The sequence below is a fragment of the Crocodylus porosus genome, unplaced genomic scaffold, assembly GCF_001723895.1.
Source record: "Crocodylus porosus isolate Cpor-Errol unplaced genomic scaffold, CroPor_comp1, whole genome shotgun sequence".
In the NCBI taxonomy this organism is placed as follows: domain Eukaryota; kingdom Metazoa; phylum Chordata; order Crocodylia; family Crocodylidae; genus Crocodylus; species Crocodylus porosus.
The window spans coordinates 8,558,570-8,581,780 of NW_017728931.1; the positions used below are offsets into that span (position 1 = coordinate 8,558,570).

The 23,211-nt window shown below is 43.6% G+C and overlaps 1 protein-coding gene across 2 annotated transcripts in view; it reads right to left on the bottom strand.

The window, feature by feature from the left end:
- Positions 1 to 23,211, bottom strand: part of RIMKLB (ribosomal modification protein rimK like family member B) — a 79,779-nt gene that overhangs the window by 5,740 nt on the left and 50,828 nt on the right. Inside the window, exons 3-8 of one of the 2 annotated variants that reach the window (XM_019544149.1) lie at positions 17,592 to 17,822; positions 13,618 to 13,704; positions 10,894 to 11,097; positions 4,864 to 9,329; positions 4,285 to 4,466; positions 2,140 to 2,293 (exon numbers count right to left, since the gene is read on the bottom strand). In XM_019544149.1, the coding sequence (XP_019399694.1) occupies positions 8,866 to 9,329; positions 10,894 to 11,097; positions 13,618 to 13,704; positions 17,592 to 17,822 (986 nt within the window). In that variant the 3' untranslated portion in view covers positions 2,140 to 2,293; positions 4,285 to 4,466; positions 4,864 to 8,865. Of the gene's footprint in view, positions 1 to 2,139; positions 2,294 to 4,284; positions 9,330 to 10,893; positions 11,098 to 13,617; positions 13,705 to 17,591; positions 17,823 to 23,211 lie in introns of both variants that reach the window. The other variant, XM_019544148.1, reaches the window with a different exon arrangement.

Consider the following 23,211-nt stretch of genomic DNA (forward strand, 5'->3'; position numbering starts at 1 on the left):
AAGACACTGGGTTGAGAGTGAGAGGCTCTGGCAGGGTCAAAGGTATGTAGGTCAGGAGGGGCAGCAGCAGGGATGAGGGGGCAAAGGACTGTGGGTCAGGAGTGAGAGGCCAGGGGTCTCAGGTCGGAAGTGAGGAGCAGCAGCAGGGAAGGTGGCTACAGGCTGGGAGTAAGGTGTCCCCTCGATAGGTGGCCTTTTTTTTTGGAACTAGAAATATGGTAACCCTAGAATATTACATCTCAATTCACTTGGCCAATGAATGATTAGTTCCAAGCAATTAAATAATTTTTTTTTGCAAAAATCTTGTTGGTCTAATAAAAAAAGATCATCTCTACTACGAGTCCTGATTGCCTAGTCCCAAGTAGGAATCTTTCCCTCCATCTCTGTCCTCCACAAAGAACTCACAATGTGCAGTCAGTCATTGTACAGTTCCAGGGCATCACTTAAAAGCAGGGGTGTCAAACTCATTTGGCCCAATGAGCTGAATGACTGGTGTACAGTCAATCCACAGGCCAGCCTGGGCCTGCAGACCAGCCCTGCATACAGATCTGGTCTGAAACCCAGGCCAACACTACAGGCCACATCTGTGACATCTTTGACTGATACAATAAATAATATCCATTTTCCCTGTGCAAACATTATAAGGGTACCTGCCAGGTTCAGAAGCTTTTTTTTTTACTAGCTTTTGTAAGCACTACTTACAGTTTAATTTTTAAAGACTTTTGTGATACTTCACCCTAAAAGCAATTTAGCTTTTTACATTTATCACCTTAGATTTAAACATTTCTCTATGGGTGACCTTTACTTCCTGTTTCACAAGTCCTAGAACAACGGTGCAGAGACCAGGATTCAGAATCAGGGAGGGAAGGTCCCAATGAGATTAAGATCTTGGAGACTCTGTAGCAAAAGAAGCGATAGGAAAGGGGCTCCATGCATTGAGAAACCTTTGCTGAGCAACCAAAGGCGGAGAAAGTAAATAGGGATTTAATATGTCATTTCTATTAGAACTGGAGGAAATTAGGAACCAGTTTAAACACTAACAAAAGGAAGTTCTCACACAACATGCAATTAACATGTGAACCTCACTGCAGCAAGGTAGAGGCCAACAATTTAACCAAGTTCAAGAGCAGTTCAGACACACTGATGCAGGAAATGTACCTCAGTAATATTAAATATGACCATTAGGGCTGCAACTTCCATATTAGGACCTCTTAGTACTTTATATGCTGGAAGCTGCAAGGGAAGCAGGGCAGGGGATTGATCACTCTGGCTAGGCCCTGAATAAATACTTTTCCCTTGAGTATCTGAAGCGTACTGTGAGATACAGGACACTGGGCTAGATGCATCTGCAGTTTGACCTAGCATGGCATCCCTTACATTCTTAAGTTAAGCAGACTGGTCTGACTCTGTGTCACAAACCTCATGTTGAACCCTCGCATTTGCTGCCAGATAACCCTGGCTGTTGCTGTGAAATTCAAGTAGCTTCTCTATATAGCAAAAGTGGCAGGTATGACATCTTAAGTGACCAAAAATCTGTAATAATATGAACAATAAAACTAGGGAGCTACAGCTGGCTGCTCTACTGCTGTAATTAATGCTCCCCACACACTCTAAATGGATGAAAAACTATAATAAAACTAGGATGAAAACAGTTCAGATTACTTCTAAAACTGGTTCCTCTTTTAAAGGAAAGTACTTTTGGTGAGGAAATGCTAAATATATTTAACATGTAGTATTTGTAGCCACAGGGTAATATCATGGTAAACCACTTGGAACATTCCAGAAAGGGATTATATAGTCATGTGAGAGCAAACAGCACATAAAAGTAGCACTAAACAGAATTAAAAGAATTACATAGGCCATCAGCCCCTCAGGCTTTGGGTCTGATCGCAGGCTGAAAAGAGAGTGGTGTCAGAAAGGGGCTCTCTCCATTGCATAATACTCCACAGTAAATAGCCTTATGGAGACATGGGACATCTTCTCGGGTATCTAAACCTTGGCTCATGTCAGAGACAGTATGGAAACTGAAGACCGCAATGAGAATCAAAACCAAGATGGAAAGAAGCAAGATAGGCCCAACGTATCTAATCTATGCAGGCAATTCTTGTGATGGGTAAGAATTAAGTAAATCTGACTCACCGTTCAAAGGGAGAATTCTGGGACCTCCGTCTCTCTCCTCTCTTCCCCCTGCTTCAGTTATTTTGTCTTCCATTTCTCCCCACACTGCAGGTTTCTCAGGTGACAGCCACATTAGTTCCTTCTTCTGCTACTGCCACCTACCAGTTTTATTATTCTGTTGCAGCATAAGGGCATATAGAAGAAGTTCTTGTTCAGCACTCAGATAATCACACAGGGATCCCTTTGTCTTAGGAGCCAAGGCTTAAATCAAGTGTCTGATATCCTCCCCTCACCCAATACCATTTGTAAAGCACAGCGAACAAGCAAAACCAATACCAGGTTTTGGGTGTGGATATATGCTGGGTGTGGACATAGGTACATTTGGAAACTTTTCAAAGGGACAACAGTCTGTTCATTCCAACTGTTGTGTGAACAGCAAAGAACAATACAAATGTATAAATGTGGACGAAGGAGTGTTAAAGCTGGAGCTTTTTGAATTATTGTGGGCTCATCAACACTAGCAGTTAGAACAAACTAGCTGCTCTCCTTTGAAAGGGCACCAAAGGCAGGTGTGTAGCCACATCTTTTGAAACTCATTCCAGCAAACCAGAGAGAGGTGCAGGGCTGAACATTTAGGACCCTGCAATAGTCTCTCTTCTGCACTCCCCTACAGACAAGTTACACAATTTAACTTTTTCTGCTACCAAGAGAACATTCAAAACATGAATTATCATGGATCTTAGGTGTAAAATTTAGAGCCAGCAATGCAAATGCCTAACATATTGGGAGATGAGAAGAATTCAGACCCATTTTTTAAAGAATACTAGTCCCACAGAGAGTTCCTCAAAAGAAAAGACACAGCCAGGTGTGAAAGTGTTACATCCGTATCTTATAGCAGTCGATATACAAACAGAAACCAAAAACAAAGGAATAGGCCTGCCCAGTGGCAAGAAGAAAGAAGTGGATGCATCTTAAAGGGGAGAGGAAGGAGGGAAAGCATTGGAAAAATGTGAATATAGGAGGTCTGTAAAATTAGAGGCACAAATTTAACCCTTGATTATGCCACTGAAAATTGGAAGTCACTTTACTGACTTCCAGAGAGGGATATTAGATTTATTTCAGTGCGTCTGAGAGCAACATTTGGGTCTACCTAAAATTACTTTCTTCTGCTTCATTTATAGTAGTGATTCAACACACTGTTGACATAACTATTTTCTAGAACACACATTGATGAGTTATTTGTATAATCAAAACATTTTTAAAACAGGGCTAAGAAAGGACTCCTTTATTAGGAGTATACTTAAGACAAAAATGCATTTTATCTGGGATAATACTCATCTTGAAAACTTGCCTGAGGAATCATATGCCCAACTAGGGAACTCCCTCTGCTATCTCCTTAACTTCTGGGCCTCAGCTTCCATCATGGATTCTCCTATTCTTAGGAAGATACTAAATTGTGGATATCTGCAAGGTGATTTGAAACCACTGGCTGGGAGGTGAAAAAACAACTAGGTGTTTATAGATGCTGAGATATTATAGTGAGAGGAACACTAAAAATACTCCAGAGGGATACCATCAGTGCTGGGTTGTTTGCTTTAAGCAGAGGCATTCTTCCATCTGCCCTGATGCCCCAATACCCAGCCCTTCTATGTAATTTTAATCCTAAAATTAACTGTCTTTGTACTAGTTTTCCATACCTGTCAACTTCTAATTGATGCCGTTAAGTTTGTGCTCACTGTACACCTGGGGAAGCACCATAGCCCTGTGAAAACTTAAGCCAGAATAGCACATTGGAAGGAAAAAGATAAAAAAGTAGAGATTCAAAGAGGATGATGGAATTTGTGCACTTAGACACCATCCCCATTATGACACAGTGTTGGCTTTAAACCACCCTCACAGTAGTCTCAAATGAACAAAGTAAGGGAAAAAGCTTGGAAGATTTCTTAAAATTTATCTTATTCAGGGGGGAGGGGGGGAGGAGAGAGAAAGAAAAAAAACGTAAGATTTGCTCTCTTAGCCTCATTGTTGGAGAAATCCTCTGAGAAGATTCTTCAAAAAAATGGATTGAATAGGAAAAAGAAGAAAGGAAGGAAGAAAGGAAAGAAGACAGGCAGACAAGTTAGCAAACGTGATGGTTTAAAAAAGGAGCAGAAAGAGTGAATTTACCTGCCAACAGGTCGGTTTTGGATGCCACCAAACTGCTGCATTTACCGTTTTACCAGCTTGCGTTACTGGGGGGAAAAGTTTAGGAAGGAATATTCTCAAGGACTTTTCATAAGCTCTCACTCTTGCCATCAGAAAGGGGAGAAGGGAAGTTTTTTCTCTGGATTGTTTGACTTTTTTGGCTCCTGAAAAGTTTTGCAAAGAACAGTAAGAGTATGAACTGTTAGAAGACATTTCTTATGCACAAAGTAGAATAGTTTACAAAACCACCTGAGAACCGCACATCAGTTTGAGACATTAGTTTTAACAAACAAAACATTTCAACTGAAAAAACTGTAATACAAGGGCTTTTGAGGTTTCTTTCAGCAGGCTAATTAATATATAATATCGGAACACTCCAAAAATTGCCCTCCAAGGTCAAGAAAGACAAAGAATACAACAAAGAAAAAGCAGCAAACACCTGGTTATAAATCCTGCAATGTTACATTTTAAAAGAATTCCTAGAACAGAGAAATTAAAAATGGGGAAAAAAAAGAAAAGGAAAAAAAAAAAGAAGAAAAAGACAGTAGCAACATTGGTTACCTGTCCGAGCACCTACAATTCCATAGAGAGAACAGGAGTGGTCGTGTCTCTCACACCAGCCATATAGCCCATAAACCTTCTCAAAAAGAGCGAGCCATGAGAAAGATACTGTACATACAGTTTACTTTCACAGAGTCTCTCTAGGCCCTCAACACCCTATACATATTTTACTGACTGAAGCCCTTTGCAAGGGAGGGGAGGAGGATCGAAAAGAGTCACTGATGCCATGCATTTGATTTAAACGTCCTGTGCAACATTTGAAGTACCCTGTTTTTGCACCTGACATATACAGAAGTTCCAGAGGCATTTCTTGAGCAGATAATGCACTTAAAAGATATCACTGAGGCAGGGCAGGAGAAAGGCCATTGGAGGCTTGATCATTAACTGAGAACAAAAAGATGACCAGTTCATGTGTGTATGTAGTGCTGATCTTCCATCACGTTACAGATGAGGCATTGTAGCAATCCAGAGAAAGGTTTTATAAAAACACATTGGTGCAGTAAATACAAGGCTTAACAGTATACAAAGCTATATAGGTAACCTGACTTGACATAGTGATAGAAATAGTAAACACATGACCAGCTGAAGAAAAGTCTCCACATGCAAACAGAAAAAGAAAAAAAAAACAGGTCAAACAAAAAACAGTTGCAAACAGCATACGGATTTCCATCAGATTCAGTTGAAAAAACTTTTTTTTGCAAACCAAAATTTGTACTTGGTTTTCAAGTTATAAATTGATGTGCATTGACACTTTTAAAACACAGTGTAGGCTGATTACCTGCCATTACCAATATCAGCTTTCAAACCAGAATGTAATAGGTTGCAACAGTGCTATTAAAACATTGGAATATGGCAAGTGTTCCTCAGAATATGGAAACAAGGGGAGTACAGCCCATAGTGGTCATCTGGCTCTGTGGCTTAAATGTGACAGAGACAATCCCTGGGTGGGATGGGCTTGATGTTTCTTAGTTGTGTATTACAGACAAAAATATGAAACCCATTTTTTCTTTCCCCACTTATACATCTTGCTGACCCAAAGCAATGGGTAAGCAGGGGAGAAGTACACCATAGAGCTCTGCCCATTTTTATCACTGGATCATCAGCAACGCATTTGTAAGCAGTATCAACTGCTGTCTAAATGAGTATGTGTGAGGTTATTAACTCTGACTTTTCCCTTCTGAGCAATGTATGCACAATTTTTTCCAATCTTGCAGTATTAACACTAATCAGATATGAGGACCTCATCACAAGGGAGCTAACTACCTGCTTGTGTTTTAGAATAAATCACATGTGTTACTAAGCAAACTTGTATAGCTCTAAAATGTGATTAGGAATAGGAAATTCTTAAAGGTGAGAAGCAGTAAGAGATTCCCTACTGTTGTGGCATCTTTCTTCATGCCTACACATTGTGGGGACTCAAGCCCACCCAGGAAGTTTGGCTACAAGCATCTTCCTGCAAAAGCTCTACTTACTAACTAACTGTAACAATACTGCAGAGGCCTTTGAAGATTTCTGCAAGCTGACAGGGAGTCAGCTCTGCTCCTTTGCCCCACAGGTGTTCAGGATGCACTAACATAGGGTAGAAACTAAAGACTCAAATCAGCATGTCGAAGAGAACACAGGAAACTCCAAAAAACAGCTCTTTGACAATTAGATTATGGGAGAAGGGACTCTGAGAAGACAGAGCTTACCAGGTAGTTGTTTGGATTGGATGTAACCCATGTTGGGATATTTGTTCGGGTCATAAAGAGAAATCTTTTGTTTTCTTTTGTGTTAACCTGTACACCTGAAGGCTTGGGAATAAAGGCAGGGAAGACCCTGATTGCTGAAAACTTGTTGCTGAAACTTTTGTTGCTGAACCAGCTGGTCCACTCCACCTGTTCACACCAACAGTCAACCTTTCACTTGATTTTAATAATAATATTTAATTCTACAAAAAAAGGTCATTTTTTTACATTCCATCTTAAAATAAAAAAGGAAAACCATACTGTACAAATAAGCATGATCAAACCTCCATGAAAGCAGGTTAATACTGTTCTGTTTATTGCCTCTTGAAGTCTCTCTGTGTAGCGTCCATGTAGTGTTTGTTTAAGGTCCCAGTGAAGGTGAAACAGCACAGCGGCAGAGAAGTGAGGGGGCCAGAGAGGTGGGAAGTGCAGAGCCTCAGAGGGTACCTGGGACATGCTCCTCCTTTAAAGTATCCAGATAACAGCAGCATTGCACGCGCATGACTCCCCCCTCAAACAAACCCTATTTTCACAAGATTGCCTTTGAGTTGTAAACGTCTTATGTTTTGTTCTTTAAAAAAACAAAAACAAAAAAGGCTTGTATTTATTTATATAATCTATAGTTTCAGTGCTTTATGAACCCAGAGGGAAGGAAGAGTAAGAAAGGGATGAGGAAGATGAGGACTTAAAAATGGACTCAGCATTGCTGTTTTGGTTCCTGCTTTTTCAAAACAGCTCAGACTGAATAAGAAATTGCGCAGCCAGGAGGAGTGAGGAAAATCAGGCAGCCTGGAAAGAAAATTAGGAGCTGAACAGCCCAAAAACCAAAGAGATAGAGCAAAGTGCACATGCACACACATACGTGCACACACGCAGACACCCATTCACACAGAAGGGTCTAGGAACCATTTAATCACTGCTTGTGTCCTTTGGTTATATTTTAATTCTGGATGAACCTTATTATTACTATTATGTTTTAATTTGCTGCACAGTTTCCCAAAACCTAAGAACTGCATATTTTCCCCTGGATACAACTCTTTGGAACACCATTAATACTGAATTTGAGATAGTTTCAACTTGGGAAGTGCAAGCCTCATAATACTGGTATTGAGTGACCTTCAGTTTTATCCTAAAGAGTTTCTCGGTATTTTGGAGTTTTCAACTACCTTTTCCCTCCTCCATACTGTACCAGATTTCCCCCTTAAAATGACCAAAAAAAAAAGAATGATGTTCAGGCTTCAATTCTGTGTTCTGTCAACAAACAGTTTGCAGTGTTTTCACTTTGGCCACTGTTAAAGATGCAGGCATAGAGAAGGGAGTGTTGGATTAGCATGTATTAAAAAAAAAAGGAACATTAACATAGCATCTCTCTCAAAAAGACTAAAACACTAACAAACACAAGTCAATGCACGTTTGTTTTAAACTAATGTAATTCTTTTTTTCACATTGGATTAAACATTATTTTGTACACCAAACATTACAGTGCTGTTTATCTCCTCCAATCATGCAAAAATAGTTAAAACATGCCACTTCTGCCATGAATAAAACGTGACCAATTCTCCTATACACCTTCTGCCCAAAAACAGGATTTAAGATGATAAAAAACACAAATATTAAAAATCCCCCTTCAAAAGCGTTATAAACAAATATGGACACAAAGCTATCAGTTAATACTGAAATAGCAGAAGTCGCAGGTTTGCACTGAAAGCTCAAGTTTAACAAATACTTCGTCTTGCTTCCTTGTTTAGGAACCAGATCCTACAATACCAAAATGGGTCTTTTTTTTAACAGTAGGAGTTCAGCAACTGTGAAGTATCAGGCCTTAAATAACCTCAACTTTCACAAGGTAAGAGGCACTCCACAACTGACAGAATCAAGGTCTTAAAGAGACAACTGCACAATTTCACAGAAGTTTCTGGAGAGTTGTGAAACAGCTTTCCAAAACCAAAAGTGTGATTGTGCTACAGTGTTGCCCCTTGAATGCAGGTAGCAATAAGACTTGGGACCAGAGCTGCATCCAATAAAATCCCTTTGTGGGCTGTGAATTAGGCATCCCCAATTAGAGAATGAAACTGATGCCATGTTCTAAAGAATTATAAAGGAAGAACAGCAACCACAGAATATGCACCTATGAAACCTTTTAAGAAAATCTCATTCCCATGACTGGTTCCCTCCCCATTCCTTTCATCTCCCTGAGCTTCTCCGATAAACAGCATTGCAAGTTGGTTTTAAAAAATTTACAAGAGATACGTTGGTCATGTATTTACATGTGGCATCACTCTACAAGGAGTTTGATCTCATTGGCTATTAGCTGGTTCATGTTGAACAGAGCCCCCGGGAGCTTGGTGAGCAACTCTCTCTCCGTGGTCTCAGGGTCGCTGTCGACAGAGCTGGAGCTAGCACTCATATTGTCGACAGCGGCGCTAGCTGGAGGGCCCAGCTCTGGCTCGCTAGTCTCGCTGGCCGTGGACACCACAGAGAGTAAGGACATACGCCGCGTCAAGCGACCGGGGGCAAGGAGAGAAGCGGCATAGTCCGCTATGATACCAGCTACATCTAGATTACAAGCCTTGTCAAAGGCAATGAAACCTACATTTGCATTGGCCTCGCAGACGTAGAACGAGCCGTCATCTTTCATCAGGAGGTCGATGCCACATACGTCCATCCCCAGGATATTTGACACCTGGACTGCCAACTGCTTGCCTTGTTCACTCAGTGAGCACATCATTCCTACACCGCCTGGCAAAAGATAAAATAAGAGTCAATTCTCTAGCTGTGATCTGGTTAGATATCACCTGCTCAGCAGGATAGTCATGGCTCTCATCTTGGAGAACATACAGAGGAAATAAGAATGTTGCAGGAAGGGTGTGGGTGACCCAGAAAAGGACTACTTACTTCCCTTTCAGTAGATAATGAACAAGACATTGACTGGTGGCATGAGGTGTTGAAAACATTGCCTTTCAAACAAATCAAACAAATTTCTGACCATTTTTGTCAGCACAGAGAACACACCTCACATCTTATTCTTTAAATAAGAGGGCTTGCACTTTTCTTAGCCCAAACAGGTATGTTACTTTTTTTGCTTATCATATATGGAGATCTGAAACAGTCCCACTCTGCACAGTAAGTATGCCTGCTTGCTGCTTCTTTTAAAAACTTGGATCTTCCAGCAAAATCAGACTTTACATTCATGCTAAGGCTAAGACTCCCCTTGCAGTTTCAACTGTATATAACCTTCATCCCTTCCTGACCTAACATACTACATAGCGTTGCTGTTGAACGTTAAAACAGATTCCCTGGAGTGGCTGCAGGTCAGCAGCAAATGTGGAAGTGTACAAAAGCACATGGCCTCAGTCTCTTTGCATATCCACTGACAACATCATTGTCAATAGTGTTGCGCCTCTGCAGCCCCCACTAGTTTTTAATGACAACTGTGGGGGCTCTATCCCTTGAGCAAAAATAACAAACAAACAATGAAGCTTTCTTCCTTGTTTCATCTTTCAAAACTGGGTCAAGTTCCTTAATACCTGGTACACTGAAAATTCCCAGGTTATTCAGAAACATACCTCTGCTCTCCCAAACTTTTGTATAACTGTAGTTGTACTGTACATGAACACGGAAAAGATAAAATGGGGCTCAGCCAAGTCTAACTCTCCCCCAAGCATGCCCCAGATCCAGAATTGCACAGAAGATACCCGCTTTGGGGAAAGTAGGAGCCAGGTGTTGTCCTTTTTCCTGTCACATTTTTTTTGAGGGGAGGGAGTGGGGAATGCATGAAAATCAGCACTGCAACTGCAAAAACAGTTCAAGAAGGACTGACAGTGAAGACTCCTGACTGCTTTCTTCTGTTTTCACTCTTCACCTTCTCTACCCTGTGCTAAATGGATGTTTCCTCCAACTCCTCCCATACCCTCCTTTCCTTTGTCTTCCCACCTAATTTATCTCCTTCTAACAGAAAATAATAAAACCAAAACAAGGATATTGTGGCACTAATGTAGTATCAGCTGTTATCCATAGATTGTAGGGGGCTGGGACATTATCACATAATTCAGTCTGCTTGTTTCTTCTACCTATTTCCCCATCTCACCCGTCTTTCGCTTCAACTTGTCAGAAGTTCTGTGGAGCAGGTATCAGCATTTGTTCTGGGTTTAGTCAGCACAGTGACTCCTCATTCACCCCATATACACTACTGTAATAAACTTGATTAAAAAAACCCGTAAATATTATTTAAATTGGGGTTGCCACTTATCTCCCATTGGGCTTCACAAACGCTGATCAAGGCCACAGGCAATGGTATTCCTACCAAGTGAGCAGTTACTCTGCATCCTTCCATCTGTTGAGCAGCGGAGCATGGTGCCCACCACGCGGCCTCCTACTACAATGACACGAACATCCTTGCCGTGGGACTCCTTGACATATTTCTGGAACAGGTAGGGGGCATCATGACGGATCAAATGGCTCAGGTCTGCTAAATGGTGCTTGTCTCGTGCTAGGAATACAGCTTTTCCTGTGTCAAAACAGAACATTGAAGGATGGGGATGAACACTGAAAGCAGTGTAAGACCCGTCAGAGCCATCTACACTGTTAATTCAGTACATGTAAAATCTCCAAACTGCCCAGCCTCAAGGCCCTGATATACTTTACATCCATTTACACATTCCCTGTAGAGACCAATGCAGGGGAGAGCAGGCAGGTGGAAAGGGGTGCCCAGAGCAGTGGGGGGACAATGACCTGGCCATGGGAGGTGAAAGGAACAAAGAGGCATGGCTTGGCCCCAACCTGGACCCATGGGGTTTTGAAGGGAATGTGACCCAGCTCCAATCTGAGGGAAGATGGCATGGCATGGCATGGCCTGACCCCACAGAGTGTTGGGGTGGGCGTAGCCCAGCCCCAATCCAGACACGTTGGGGGAAATGGGGACATATCCCAGCCCCAGCCCAGCCCTGTGGAGGAAAAGGGGGTATAGTCCAGCCTCATGTGGAGGGGGCATGGCTTGGCTCCAACCAGATGTGTGGGCCTTGGGGATGTCGCAGGGGTGGGGGAGAGTGGCCATATTAATGGCCACCATTCCCTCACAGCCAAAATTTCCTAACTCATAGCATGCCTTGTGGGCCAGATGAGATGGCTCTGCAGGCCACATTTGGCTTGTGGGTTGGAGGTTGAGCGCCCCTGGTCTAGCTTCATCCTCTCTTAACCACACTTCAAATAGCTGAAGGCTGTTATTAAGTCCCCACTCAGCCTTCTCTTTTCCAGACTAAGGGCCTCCTCCTTACACCTTAAACTCTGAACTTCACAAATGTTGATGGGTGTTAGTGCTAGCTCAAGTTGGGAGCAGTCACACATTCAGGCCAGCGGGTGCATTTATACACATACCCTTTTCCCCCTGTGATTAATTAAGTCTGCTCCATACACAAACTGAAGTGAACTGTGCTGCGCTGCGTGCAGATGTGTAAGTGGCTGTGTGTCAGTGTGCAGAAAATGGCAGCAGTGCACTTTTGAACTAAAGCACCTCCAAGGTGTTTTAGTCCAAAAGCGCACTGCCACTATTTTCTCAGCACTCATGTGCAATTCGCCGATTATAAAACTGCAAGCGTTGCAGCACCAGGAGCTTCCACTGTGGTGCTTGCATGTGTAAAAATGCTCCAGGGGCCTGGAGGACTGTAAGATAAGAATCCCTCCCACATCCTCCCCTCTCCTCCCCTCCCCCCCAGATCGGAAGAGCGTCGTGTAACAACCTGTGCACCTTGTCCCAGAGGAGCAGGCAGGGAAGGGTTAATGTGACTGCCCAGTAGCTGCTGCTCTTCTGGCCTAGATTGCAGGTGGCAGTTTAACTCTGGCAGGCAGTTTAACCCTTCCTTACCTGCTCCCCAAGGATGCACAGAGTGGGCATCCACAAGGAAAAGGTTGTAAAGGCAACAAGTGGGGAGGAGCAGTGGGCCATTCAGGCCAGTATGGAGGGCAGCAGGTGGGGGCACCTCACTATACACTGAAGTGTGGCCTATAGGAGGCTACAACTTAGTATAACACAGGCTGTGTAGCACAGATCAGAGATAATCTTCCCTTGGAGTGGTGTCACTGAACCACATAACTTACAACTGTTGAAGACATTAATGTGCAGACAATCCAGGGGTTAAAGAGCTCTAGGAGCTTCCCAAAATTTCCCTGTAACAAGGTCCTAAGTAAGACTATTTTCCCTCAGCCTCTCCTCAGAAGTCATGTGCCCTAGTTCCTGGACCATTTTCATTGCCCTCCACTGGATTCTCTCCAATTTGTCTACATCCTTTCTGTAGTGGGGGGGCCCAAAATTCCAAAACTGGACACAGTACTTCAGATGTGGCCTCATCAGTGCTGGACAGAGGAAAAGAATCACTTCCTGAAATCTGGCACTATTCCTACTAATGCAGTCCAGTCTGCTGTTAGCCTTCTTGGGGCACACTGTTGGTTCCTATTCAGTTTATTGTTCACAGTAGTCCCCCAGCCCTTTTCTGCACAGCTGTTTCTTAGCCACTTGGTCCCCAGCCTGTACTAGTGCCTGGGTTTGTTCCGTCATAAGTGCAGGACTTTGCATTTGTCCTTATTGAACCTCATAAGATCTTTTGGCCCAATCCTCCAATTTGTCATGGTCTCTCTGATGCCTAGCCTTACCCTCCAGCATATCTACTACTCCACCCAGCTTGATGTCATCCAGAAATTCTACTGTTCCAGGCCCTGGGGAGTTTCCATAGCTATGGTAATGCATCTCCAGCCAAATCTTTTTATTCCAATCCCAAACACAACTCCACCAATGCACCCTAGTACTAACATGCAGCATCTCTACTAATTCTAGTCCTAGGGTCCTTGTGGCAACCACTATTTCTCTTAAAAATTGTTTTCCAGTGTTGAAGTCTATTAAACACTCAGGAGCAAAAGGCTGGAATTATTTAGGCACAAACTGAAAGCAAGTTCTAGGGCCCCCCAAAACCTCCCCAGTTGTATACATGGAAGACCACTATGCACCTTTTCCCCTCACCCACGTCCCCATACCCACCTCGGTGACCCCGCGTGTTTTTCACCACCATGGGGAACTCCAGTACCTCTGCCTCATCAATCATTTTGGCAAAATTCTCATGACCACCTGACAAGAAAAGAGCCAAAAAAAAGTTACATGCAGTCAAACTGATGCTGCCAATTTGTGGATACATCTGCTTCATCCACACTCCACAGCCACACTTACAGTTAGAAGCAGCAATACACACCAATGGTAAAAGAAACCAAGGTATAAGGATTAGTGTGTCCCAGGCCCTTATCCATGACAAGACTTTAATTCTTCGTTCACAAGGAAAATGCATCATTTTGAGGTGCACCGATACATCGGTCCATATCGTATCGACACCAGTAAAAGGAAAATTTACATTATCAGCAATCAGCCTTTTTTGGCTGACGTAGCCAATAGCGTCACCGATAAATGCTGTATGCATGTGCACATCCTCAGCATGCATATGGCCAGCCCAGCAGCTTGAAGACCAGCGTTCAGCTGGTAAGCCTGCTGGGGAGGAAGGGGTGGGAGAAGATCAAGCCCCCGTGGTGAGGAAGGGAGTGGAGCTGGGGCAGGCACTGCCCAGCCAGGCAGGGTGAGGCACAGGATGAAGCCCCAAGCAGCGTTTTCACCACTGTGTGCAACCCGTGGGAGGCATGTGGGACATGTGCTTCTGGGATCTGTGTGCAGGGCAAGGGCAGGCTGCTGCTGCAGGTTGGGGCTGGGGTTCGAGTTGGGCTTTTCCCAGATGGGCAGCTGGGTTGAGGCTGCGCTCAGAGCAGACTACAGTGGCGCTGGCAGAGGGGACTACAGGGGGGCTATGGCAAATTTTGGGGTGGCTGTAGCCCACCTCATAGCCCCCTTCCTAGCGCTGCTGCCACCCAAGCACAGCCCCAGCCCAGCTCCCAAAAGCCCAGCACCGCCCCTGGCCCCAGCCAGCAGTGGCAGCACACCCTTGCCCCATGCATAAATCCCAGGAGCACACACCCCCTATGCTCCTACACATTGGGGGAACACCTCCCACCTCCCCCTAGGACAAGCTGCTCATGGCTCTGTCCGGCACCTCACCCCACTGGCACAGCACCTACCTCTGCCCCACTGCCTCCCTCACTGCAGAGGCCTTGATCTTCTCCCCCCACATACCCCTTCCCTCCCCCTGCCTCTTCTCCCCCCCACAACAGACTTACCAGCCAGATGCTGCTCTCGAAGCTGCCAGGCCACACATCAGCAATTGGATCAGTATCAGCCGATATGGCTTGTTAACAACCGGCCATTGGTATCGGCCCAAAAAATCTTTATCAGTGCACCCCTAGTATTATTATCCTCTCTCACTTTCCCTTCCTAATATGCCACAGTCTGCCTTGGAACTCTCAATTGCTACTGACGAGACTCAATCCCACTCCCAAAATTGGAACACTCCAACTTTATAAACGCTTTCATAATCTCTATTCTCTCCTGTTGACCAGTTTCTACCTGCCCCTAACTCCTCCCATCCCATCTGCTTGGAAGTAAAGCAATAGGGAGTTGCACTAGTCACAGTTCCATCCAAACTACTAGCAGGAAGGCAAGACAAGATTCTGGAGTCAGCAGAATGCACACTCCACCTGCCCTTCCAGGTTGAAAGTAGCAACACGGACCTGGATTCTGCCTGGCATTATAAAGGTTTCCTCAGCCCAGCTCATCCATTATTCAGAAGGCTGACCACAACACGAGGAACAAAAATAATAGCGGGGCTCTCCTGTCTCCTCATCTGGCCCTGAGGGCGCATACAGTACAACAGAGAATGAGAGCCAGAAAGTAAGCAGCACACTACCCTGCCTGGGATTTCACTGCTTGCAACAGAATACAGAAAGCTTTCCATATCCTGCTTTTCTTGGCAAAGCCACCAGCTACCAGTCACCTAACAAGAGAGGGCCTAGAGTCCAATACCCAAGATGGACACTAATAGAAAGTGTAGGGAGAGCTGTGTAGGGTGGGAGATAGTTGTTGGTTATCCCATCATTCTTTGGATCTCTCTTTAGCAAAGAAACAAACCCCTTCACTTCTCCAGAGGCTGAAGCAGCTGGTTCTCTAATGTGAAGAAGTCATTTTTCAAGTGAATGGGTTTTGTTTCCATATTAGGTGACAAAACATGGGTAAGTCTCGACTCATGGGATGTTTTTCCAGCCGTGCAGGCTTGGTATACCCGATCCCTTAACAAAGCCACCTGCACACAGAAGCAAAAATTCTGCCATTTCTGTGGCAGAAAAGGAAGTCTGGAGAGATATCTTCCATTCTTGAACACACTATAGTTAAGGACACAGGAACTGCCATACCAGATCAGATTAGTGGTCCATCTGATACAGTAACTTGATTTTCACAACAACCAGTCCCAGATACTTCACAGGGAAGTGCAAGAAATTCAGTTACTGAATAATTCTCCCAGAAAGAAAAAGTTCCTTTCCTATCCCCAGGCAACTGATGGTGATTAAGCACAAGAGTTTTAAACATTTTTAGTCTACGGAACATAGCTATAAGTGCTCTCATTCATATCAATGTCTGTTTTTTTTTTCAAAATACTATTAAGATTCTTGACTTCAGCAATATGTCATGGTGTCTAATTCTACAAATGAAACATGGGTGTGATAGGGAAACTGCAGCCTCCCTGTGGGAGGAAAGCATGGGCTACTGAGGGATGTTAAAAGAGGGCAGTAGACAACACCCCTTAGCAAGAGGTAAGGGAGTGGACAGGGATGGGAGGGAATTAGGGAAGAGAAATTTTATCATTTATGGGTGTAATGAATGGGGAATAAAAAGCAAGTCTGGGTTGGAGGAAGAAGGCAGGGAGAGAAAAAACACTCCACTGGGGAGAAACAGGTGAGCTGGCAGGTGGGGTGGAGTCAGTGAATTATTTTGCATTTGGGGGTATTTGTGGGGAGGGGGGTTGTTATACTATTGTATTTAAATATTTCACTCTGCTTTTATAAATTGGTATAAACCACACTGAGTCCCAAACAATCTATGTACCATGCAAAAGCAAGGCATAATTCTCTTTTAATCCAAGGAGCTCCAAGACCTTTACTTATCTCACTTTATTAGAAACCCCAACTCAGACAAGAGGTGTGTGTCTGGGGGTGTATTAATTCACAGTTTAAGTCAAGGGTCAGCAACCATTTAGGAGCTGCTGCTCCTCTAGCTGACACCACTTTCCCAAAACATCTGCAGACATCTTCTGCTGCAGAATTATGATCAACTTCCTTAGTTTTGCAGGCCAGGTGACAGCACTTGGGCTTGATCTGACCAGTGGGCCTTAGATCACCAACCGCTGATTTAAGGGACTTGTCCATTGTGTTACAGCAAATCAGTGGCAAAGCTAGAAACAGACTCCAGGGCTGCGTCTGCACAAGCGCAGATGTTTGTTTCCCCAGGGACAAGAAGCAGCAGCAGCAGCACACCTTGTACTGCTGCTACTTGTCCCCAGGGAATGTGCATACCATGCACCCTCTGGTGCATGACAGGTTACCCCAAGTGAGGTAAGAGAGGCTGGGCCCAGCAACTGTGATTGCTCCAGCAGCCTTACCTGGAGTCCTGGGGGTCTTGAGGAGCAGTGGCTGCATTGCTTCTGCAGCTGGAAGCATAGCTCTGGCAGGTCAGGCTCTGCTTTTGCATGGTGCGCATTGCCCTGCTTTTTTTCTGCATGGTTTTTATTGATCCTGGGAGTCGAAAACAACCCCTGCATTGCAAGGTAGCAGCGTGGGGAATGCCTGAATGTGTGGTACATGGCGCTGCAGATGTGTTTGTGGTGCCACATACCACATGGCCATACTTGTCTGGATGTGGCCCAGGAGGCCTCATTCCCAATCTCCTGCTCCAGTCACTACACATTTCTCTCAGGCAGCTGTGCCATGCAATCCAGTCCTAAAGACTTCCAAAATTTACCTGACTTCCTACTTAGTCTAACTACTGTTTCTGGATACCATGTTGTCTATTTGACTTTGTGGGCTTACCATAAGAGAAAGTGTCTGGGAGAGGCACACCATGACCAGCCAGCTCCTGGAAGGTCCAGAATTTATTGACACAGTTGAGGATGGCTTGGGGCCGATTCATCAACCGACAACCCATCTTCTCCAGGTGACGGAGAACTGTGATGTCACTGTCGCTCTGGACCCAGGGTGTTGGCACACGCACCACCACTACCTGTGGGTAAGCAGTAACAAGCTCCCCATTTACCCGGAGACCTGCAAAACAGAAGGAGAGAAAAGCCATTCTTATGAACTCCAAGGACTCAAAACAAAGAGGGAGAGAAGCCCAACAATCATTACCAAATGAGATGATACTGCTCATCCATCTTGTCTACTATGATAAAGAACAATACTTTGTTTAAATAGAACTCTACCCCCAAAAATGCACCTAGTAAATTGCACCATTTTGGATGTAAGGTAGAAAAAAAATCCTGCTCTTGCCTCTTAATATATTTAAAGCTGGAATTAGATAGAATATAATTTGTAGTAAACAATCCTAAACTAGTTCCCAGGATAATAGATAAATATAAATTGGTACTTCACAATCTCTAATAACTGAATAGCATGCATATCTGAAGGGATGGGTGGAAATTCAGGAGTACAAACAAGTTGCAGGAAAGAAAGAGTGATATGACTGCTTTTGGAAAGTGTCAAATCTCATAAGGAAGGCTGGGCAGAGGAGGGCCAGGGGGAGCTAGGAGATATTTTTGGTGTTTACTTTATCCACTTTGCCAAACTGCAGCAAAAACTTGTAGAAGCATAAACATCACACCATGGTACAATTTAGAGGAATCTCAGTTGCCATCAGCAGACTAGGAGTAAAAGGAAGGAAAGGAAGATGGGCAAAACAGTGACAGCAAATTTAAATTTCTGTGCCTGGTGGAAGTCAGCTGGAACAATTTGGGTCTTGCCAAGGTGTATTAACGAACATTTTCCATATCAATAAGCTTATTTGCTTTCTGAATAAAAGTTTTGATCTACTCAATTCTCTGGTGTGCAATAGGTAGAGTCAGCAGCTGTATGCGTTTTAATTTTGCATTCAATGAGCACTACAATTAATGCTTTTAGCTGGAGACAGGTTCTCTCTGCTGCCCTTCCTGTTTCCTCCCACCCAAGATACATTTCAGAGCTTGCCTTTTATAGAAAGTCACATGTACCCTACAACACAGAGAAATCTGCCCTCTCTACCTCCATAGATCTCCATTATGGAAAGGGCAGAAAGAGCTATTTCCAACACACATCCTTTTTCCCAATCCACTCTCCCACAACTGGAGAGAAAATGAACACAAGGGGAAGGCTGTTCTGGCAGCTCACCTCATTAGCACCAAGCACTGCCGCATTGCAGCTGACATGACTGGCGTGTTTAAGCAAGCAGGCTTCAGACATGCACGCAAATTATTTTACAGCATTTTCTCAAGCAAGATTAAAAAACAGTGACTGCCAAAATAACCAAGCAGGATGTGAATACCTGGGAGAAGGCAAACAGCCCCTTCAACCTGAAGAAGAACCTCAATTTGGCAAATAAGAAGCACTCATTTTGTCAGAGTTATTCCACATTCAGATTCCTGGTTGGTCACACGTTTCCACACCTAACCTCCACCCACTTTTCACCCTTCATGGTGCATGGTTGACAGCCCAGAGGTTGCAAGTTTGAAGCTGAAGCACCAGTGTTCATGATGCAGCCTGTCAGATTCAAATCTGCAAATTCCTTGTCACAAAGACATGGAAAAAGAAAGGAAAGGACACTTACATTGTATAGAGACACACAGAAGTTGTGCAAGTCTGTTAACCACAGCCTCACAATAGCCATTACATGTTTACACTGGGCACTAAAATATTGCATGTTTCCAATTAAAGAACCCTCTGAATCCATTTAGTCACTTCTCTTTAAAATGAAATCATACTGTTTTCAGCAGTTTTTGGCTGTGAGAGTTTACAAAAAAGGAAACAGCAGTTTGAAGGAGACTGTAGACCACCTCCAGCATTCCCCTAAATATCTGGACCAGATTTTATTACACTGTTGTAAATTCAAGCCAGGCCACTGGCTCCCATCAGGTGACACTGGAATGACAGTGATTCAACCACAAGGATAATCTGGCTTTTGTTTTTGATTCAAGCATCTTCTCCGGTCTGGACACTCTCCTCCCCAGAACAAAGAACATTTTCTCTTCCCTCAGAGGAGACAGTTTAAAAACAAAGAGGAGAGAGACACTCGATGAAATGTATAATTTGAGTCACCGCTACTGACGTGCGCCATAAAAATTAGCTGCAGTCTCCCAGCAACAGAGTGCTGCACAGAGAGGCAGCTCCATTAAGGTAAACAGGAGAGTCAGATTCTGCCATTTTGAAAAATAAGATTTAGCACTGGTCCCAAGATCCAGCCATTAGTAGTCAAGTTAGTGTCCAGCATTGCCAAGTACCCTGGTAAAGTGATAGTTATATATCCAATCATGCACTAATATTCAACTTGTTAACCTATATAGCAAATTATCTTTCCAAACAAATGATGTGTATACAAAAAAAATAAATTGATATGTACATCAGAGCTGTAATAGGTAAGAATTGCTCAAGAGTTTAAGGGAATGCATACCCAGCATCTTTTCTTTAGTGCAGTGGTTTGCAAACTTTTTTTCTTCTGTGGACCCTACAAAAATTCTGAATGGAAATGTAGCCCCCTTTGGAAATTCTGAAAGGAGGTGCAGACTCCTTTGAATTGTAAGTATAAATTCACATGACTATGATCAAATCAAAAGCATCTTTCATGAACCCCTAAACATCCCCGGGGTATTAGTATCATCCCAGGACAGTAACACTGAAGTAGGTCTCTTGCAAGGCTGTTCAGCGGCCTGGCAGTTGAGCTCTTAGCAGGCAGATGTCCAACATCAGACAAAAACACCTATATAACATTGGGCCACCTTGTTGGCAGCCTCAAAGGAGACCCAGAACAGAACAGGTAAACAAAAGTGCCTAATTGGTTAAGTTAGGGGAAGAAGGAAGCTCTTGGATAGTTTCTGTATATGACTGATACCCATTTGCAGCCTTTTACCAATAACATTCACATTAAATAGTGGACAAAAAGCTTCCTGCATATGTAATTATAAAACACTTTGGGATTTTTGGACATGAGGCAGCGTAAAACTAAAGGCTCGAATAACAACAGAAACAACAAAATGCTTTCATTTAGATGGACCTTTCCACCCAAAAATACCAGCTAACTTTTGCTCTCCTTGGCAAGACAGAACTCTCCAGAACAGAAGATGGTAAGTCTTTAACTCCGTGCAATAATTTAGGACAAGAAATGGCTAGCACTTAATCTAGACTAAAAACTGGGGGGAATTTTAGAAATACAAGCTGTAATTACTTGAGATGGAATTTGATTAGGACACACTGTACTTTGGCAGGGGGAGTGGGGAAGCAACCCAACCTCGGCTTTCACTCTCAGACAAAAGTTAGTCCATCAAACAGCACCATAAAACCAATTAAGACCAACACCAGCACCATGCTATTAAATAGCCAACAGGGCAGAACCTAATTCAGATTAAGATAAATTCACAGCAATTTTAGGAAGATGCAAACTCCTCCTAGAAAAGAAAATATCTTTCCCTGCTTCATGACAAAAATTCATCCTATAATCACCTTTTCTACTTTTAAGACATGACATGTGGAAAGAAGGAGGATCCCTTCTAGGCAAGATGCTTCAGTGTTTAAATATTTAAACTTCAGGCTCCCCTCCCTTCCTACTTAACCTAACAATTAATCTTAAGAGTTTCAGCTGCACAGTTTGAATTCTCTCTTGCTTGTGAAGTTGCAAGGCCATGAATGCAGATGGATTTGGGCAATGAGGGCAATAAGGCTGGCTAAAATGGATTAAGGTATTTCAAACTGTGTCCAGGTCTGATCTTAATTTATGCAAAGACATTTTGACAGCTCCTAATATTCAACTCTTCTTCCTCCAAATCCTTTAGAAACTGTGCATGAATCGCTTAACCAACAGAACAGCTGCTACACAGCAACACAGCCCTCTTCCTGTCTTAAACTACTGTGAAATGTTCAACTGAAAATGACACCCAGAGGAAAAATTTAACAGAAACAAAAAAAACTATTCAGGAAGTAGTTGCAATACCTCCGTGACTTGCAAATAACATCAAAAGATTTTATGTCTACAAGTTTTTCATCCCATCATAATAAATACCATTTATAACAAAAACTTTTCATTTGTATCAAATAATTTTATAAAATCAGGTTAAATATTACCTCCCTCAAATCATAATTGGGAAAATAAGGCCTGCCAGGATCTCACAGTCTGAGACTCAGGAATCAAACAGATTCCAAATGCAGTACTTCACTGATATAAGGAGACAGCTGTGGTTCTAATGGTGAAGACCAACCTTTCCAGCAGTCATGGCACATATTAACCCCATACCCTCCCTGAGTGGCACTGCCATTCCCTTCCCCCTCCCCAGTATGCTGCTGTATTTTCTACTTCCTGCCCCATATGCTGTTGTGGTACTGAACCCCTCCCAGATCTGCCTCATGCTACAAACAGAAGCTGCTCATGCCACTTCCGGCATGTGTGCTAGAAGTTGCCAACCCGCTCCCTTACATAATGGTATGATATAAAATTAAACATTTGTAATATGAATGTAACATGTGGAACAGCAGGAGGAACCAGGGGGCCATCTGCAGAGCTGCACTGACTGTTAATAGGGACTACAACTCCTAGAAACCCCCAGGTGCTGGGGGGCAAGGCAAAAAGGCAGAGGAAGCTGGAGGATGGAATAAGGGGGACAGCGTACATGGAAACTGGCCATCCTGACACAGAAGAGTGCACAGTGCAGCTGGAGATCTCACTGGCTCTTTCAGACAGGACTGTGGACTGAAGGAGCTGGACTTGCACAGAAGGCAGCTGCAGGCTGCTGTTTCAGCACTCTAAGGACTAAAGGCTCATTTGGGAGCACCTCCGAAGGAGTGGGGGAGAAATTAAGATGCTAAGTGTCCCTTACCAGTGTTAATATTTCTTTACCTTCTACCTGGTCCATCTCTTTGGCTTGTGACCCCAAACCCTATGATTGTATGTATAAAAGAGAGAGCTCACCCTTGCTTCATATGCCAGTTGCTGGGCTGCAGGGTGGGCACAAATTGGTGAGAGCAGTGGATTCTGAAGGACGATATCCCACAAGTGAAGCAAATGGGGATTGGTGGTCACAGACAATAAGGCACATGGCAAACTGCTGCAGTGAGCGTATAGATTTTGTTTCTTGTATGGGTATTTGATCAGGAAAGATGAGTACCACGAAGGAGGGAGTAACCCCTAGTACAAAGCGGGTAACCCAGGGGCGAACAATTATTTTGGGCAGAGGGCCACTTACTGAGTTTTGGCAAGCTGTCAAAGTACTCCTTTCAGCAAGGGGTTTGGCCATCTCAGAACCAGAAAATTATCAAATTCTGTTCTAAAAAGCGAACATCTACAACATACATTTGTGTAGTGTACACAGAGGTGATTGTATATAATCACTTAAAATTTCATAGATTTCATAGACATCAGGGCTGGAAGGGACCTTGGGAGATCATCGAGTCCAGCCCCCTGCCCAAAGGGCAGGAAGTC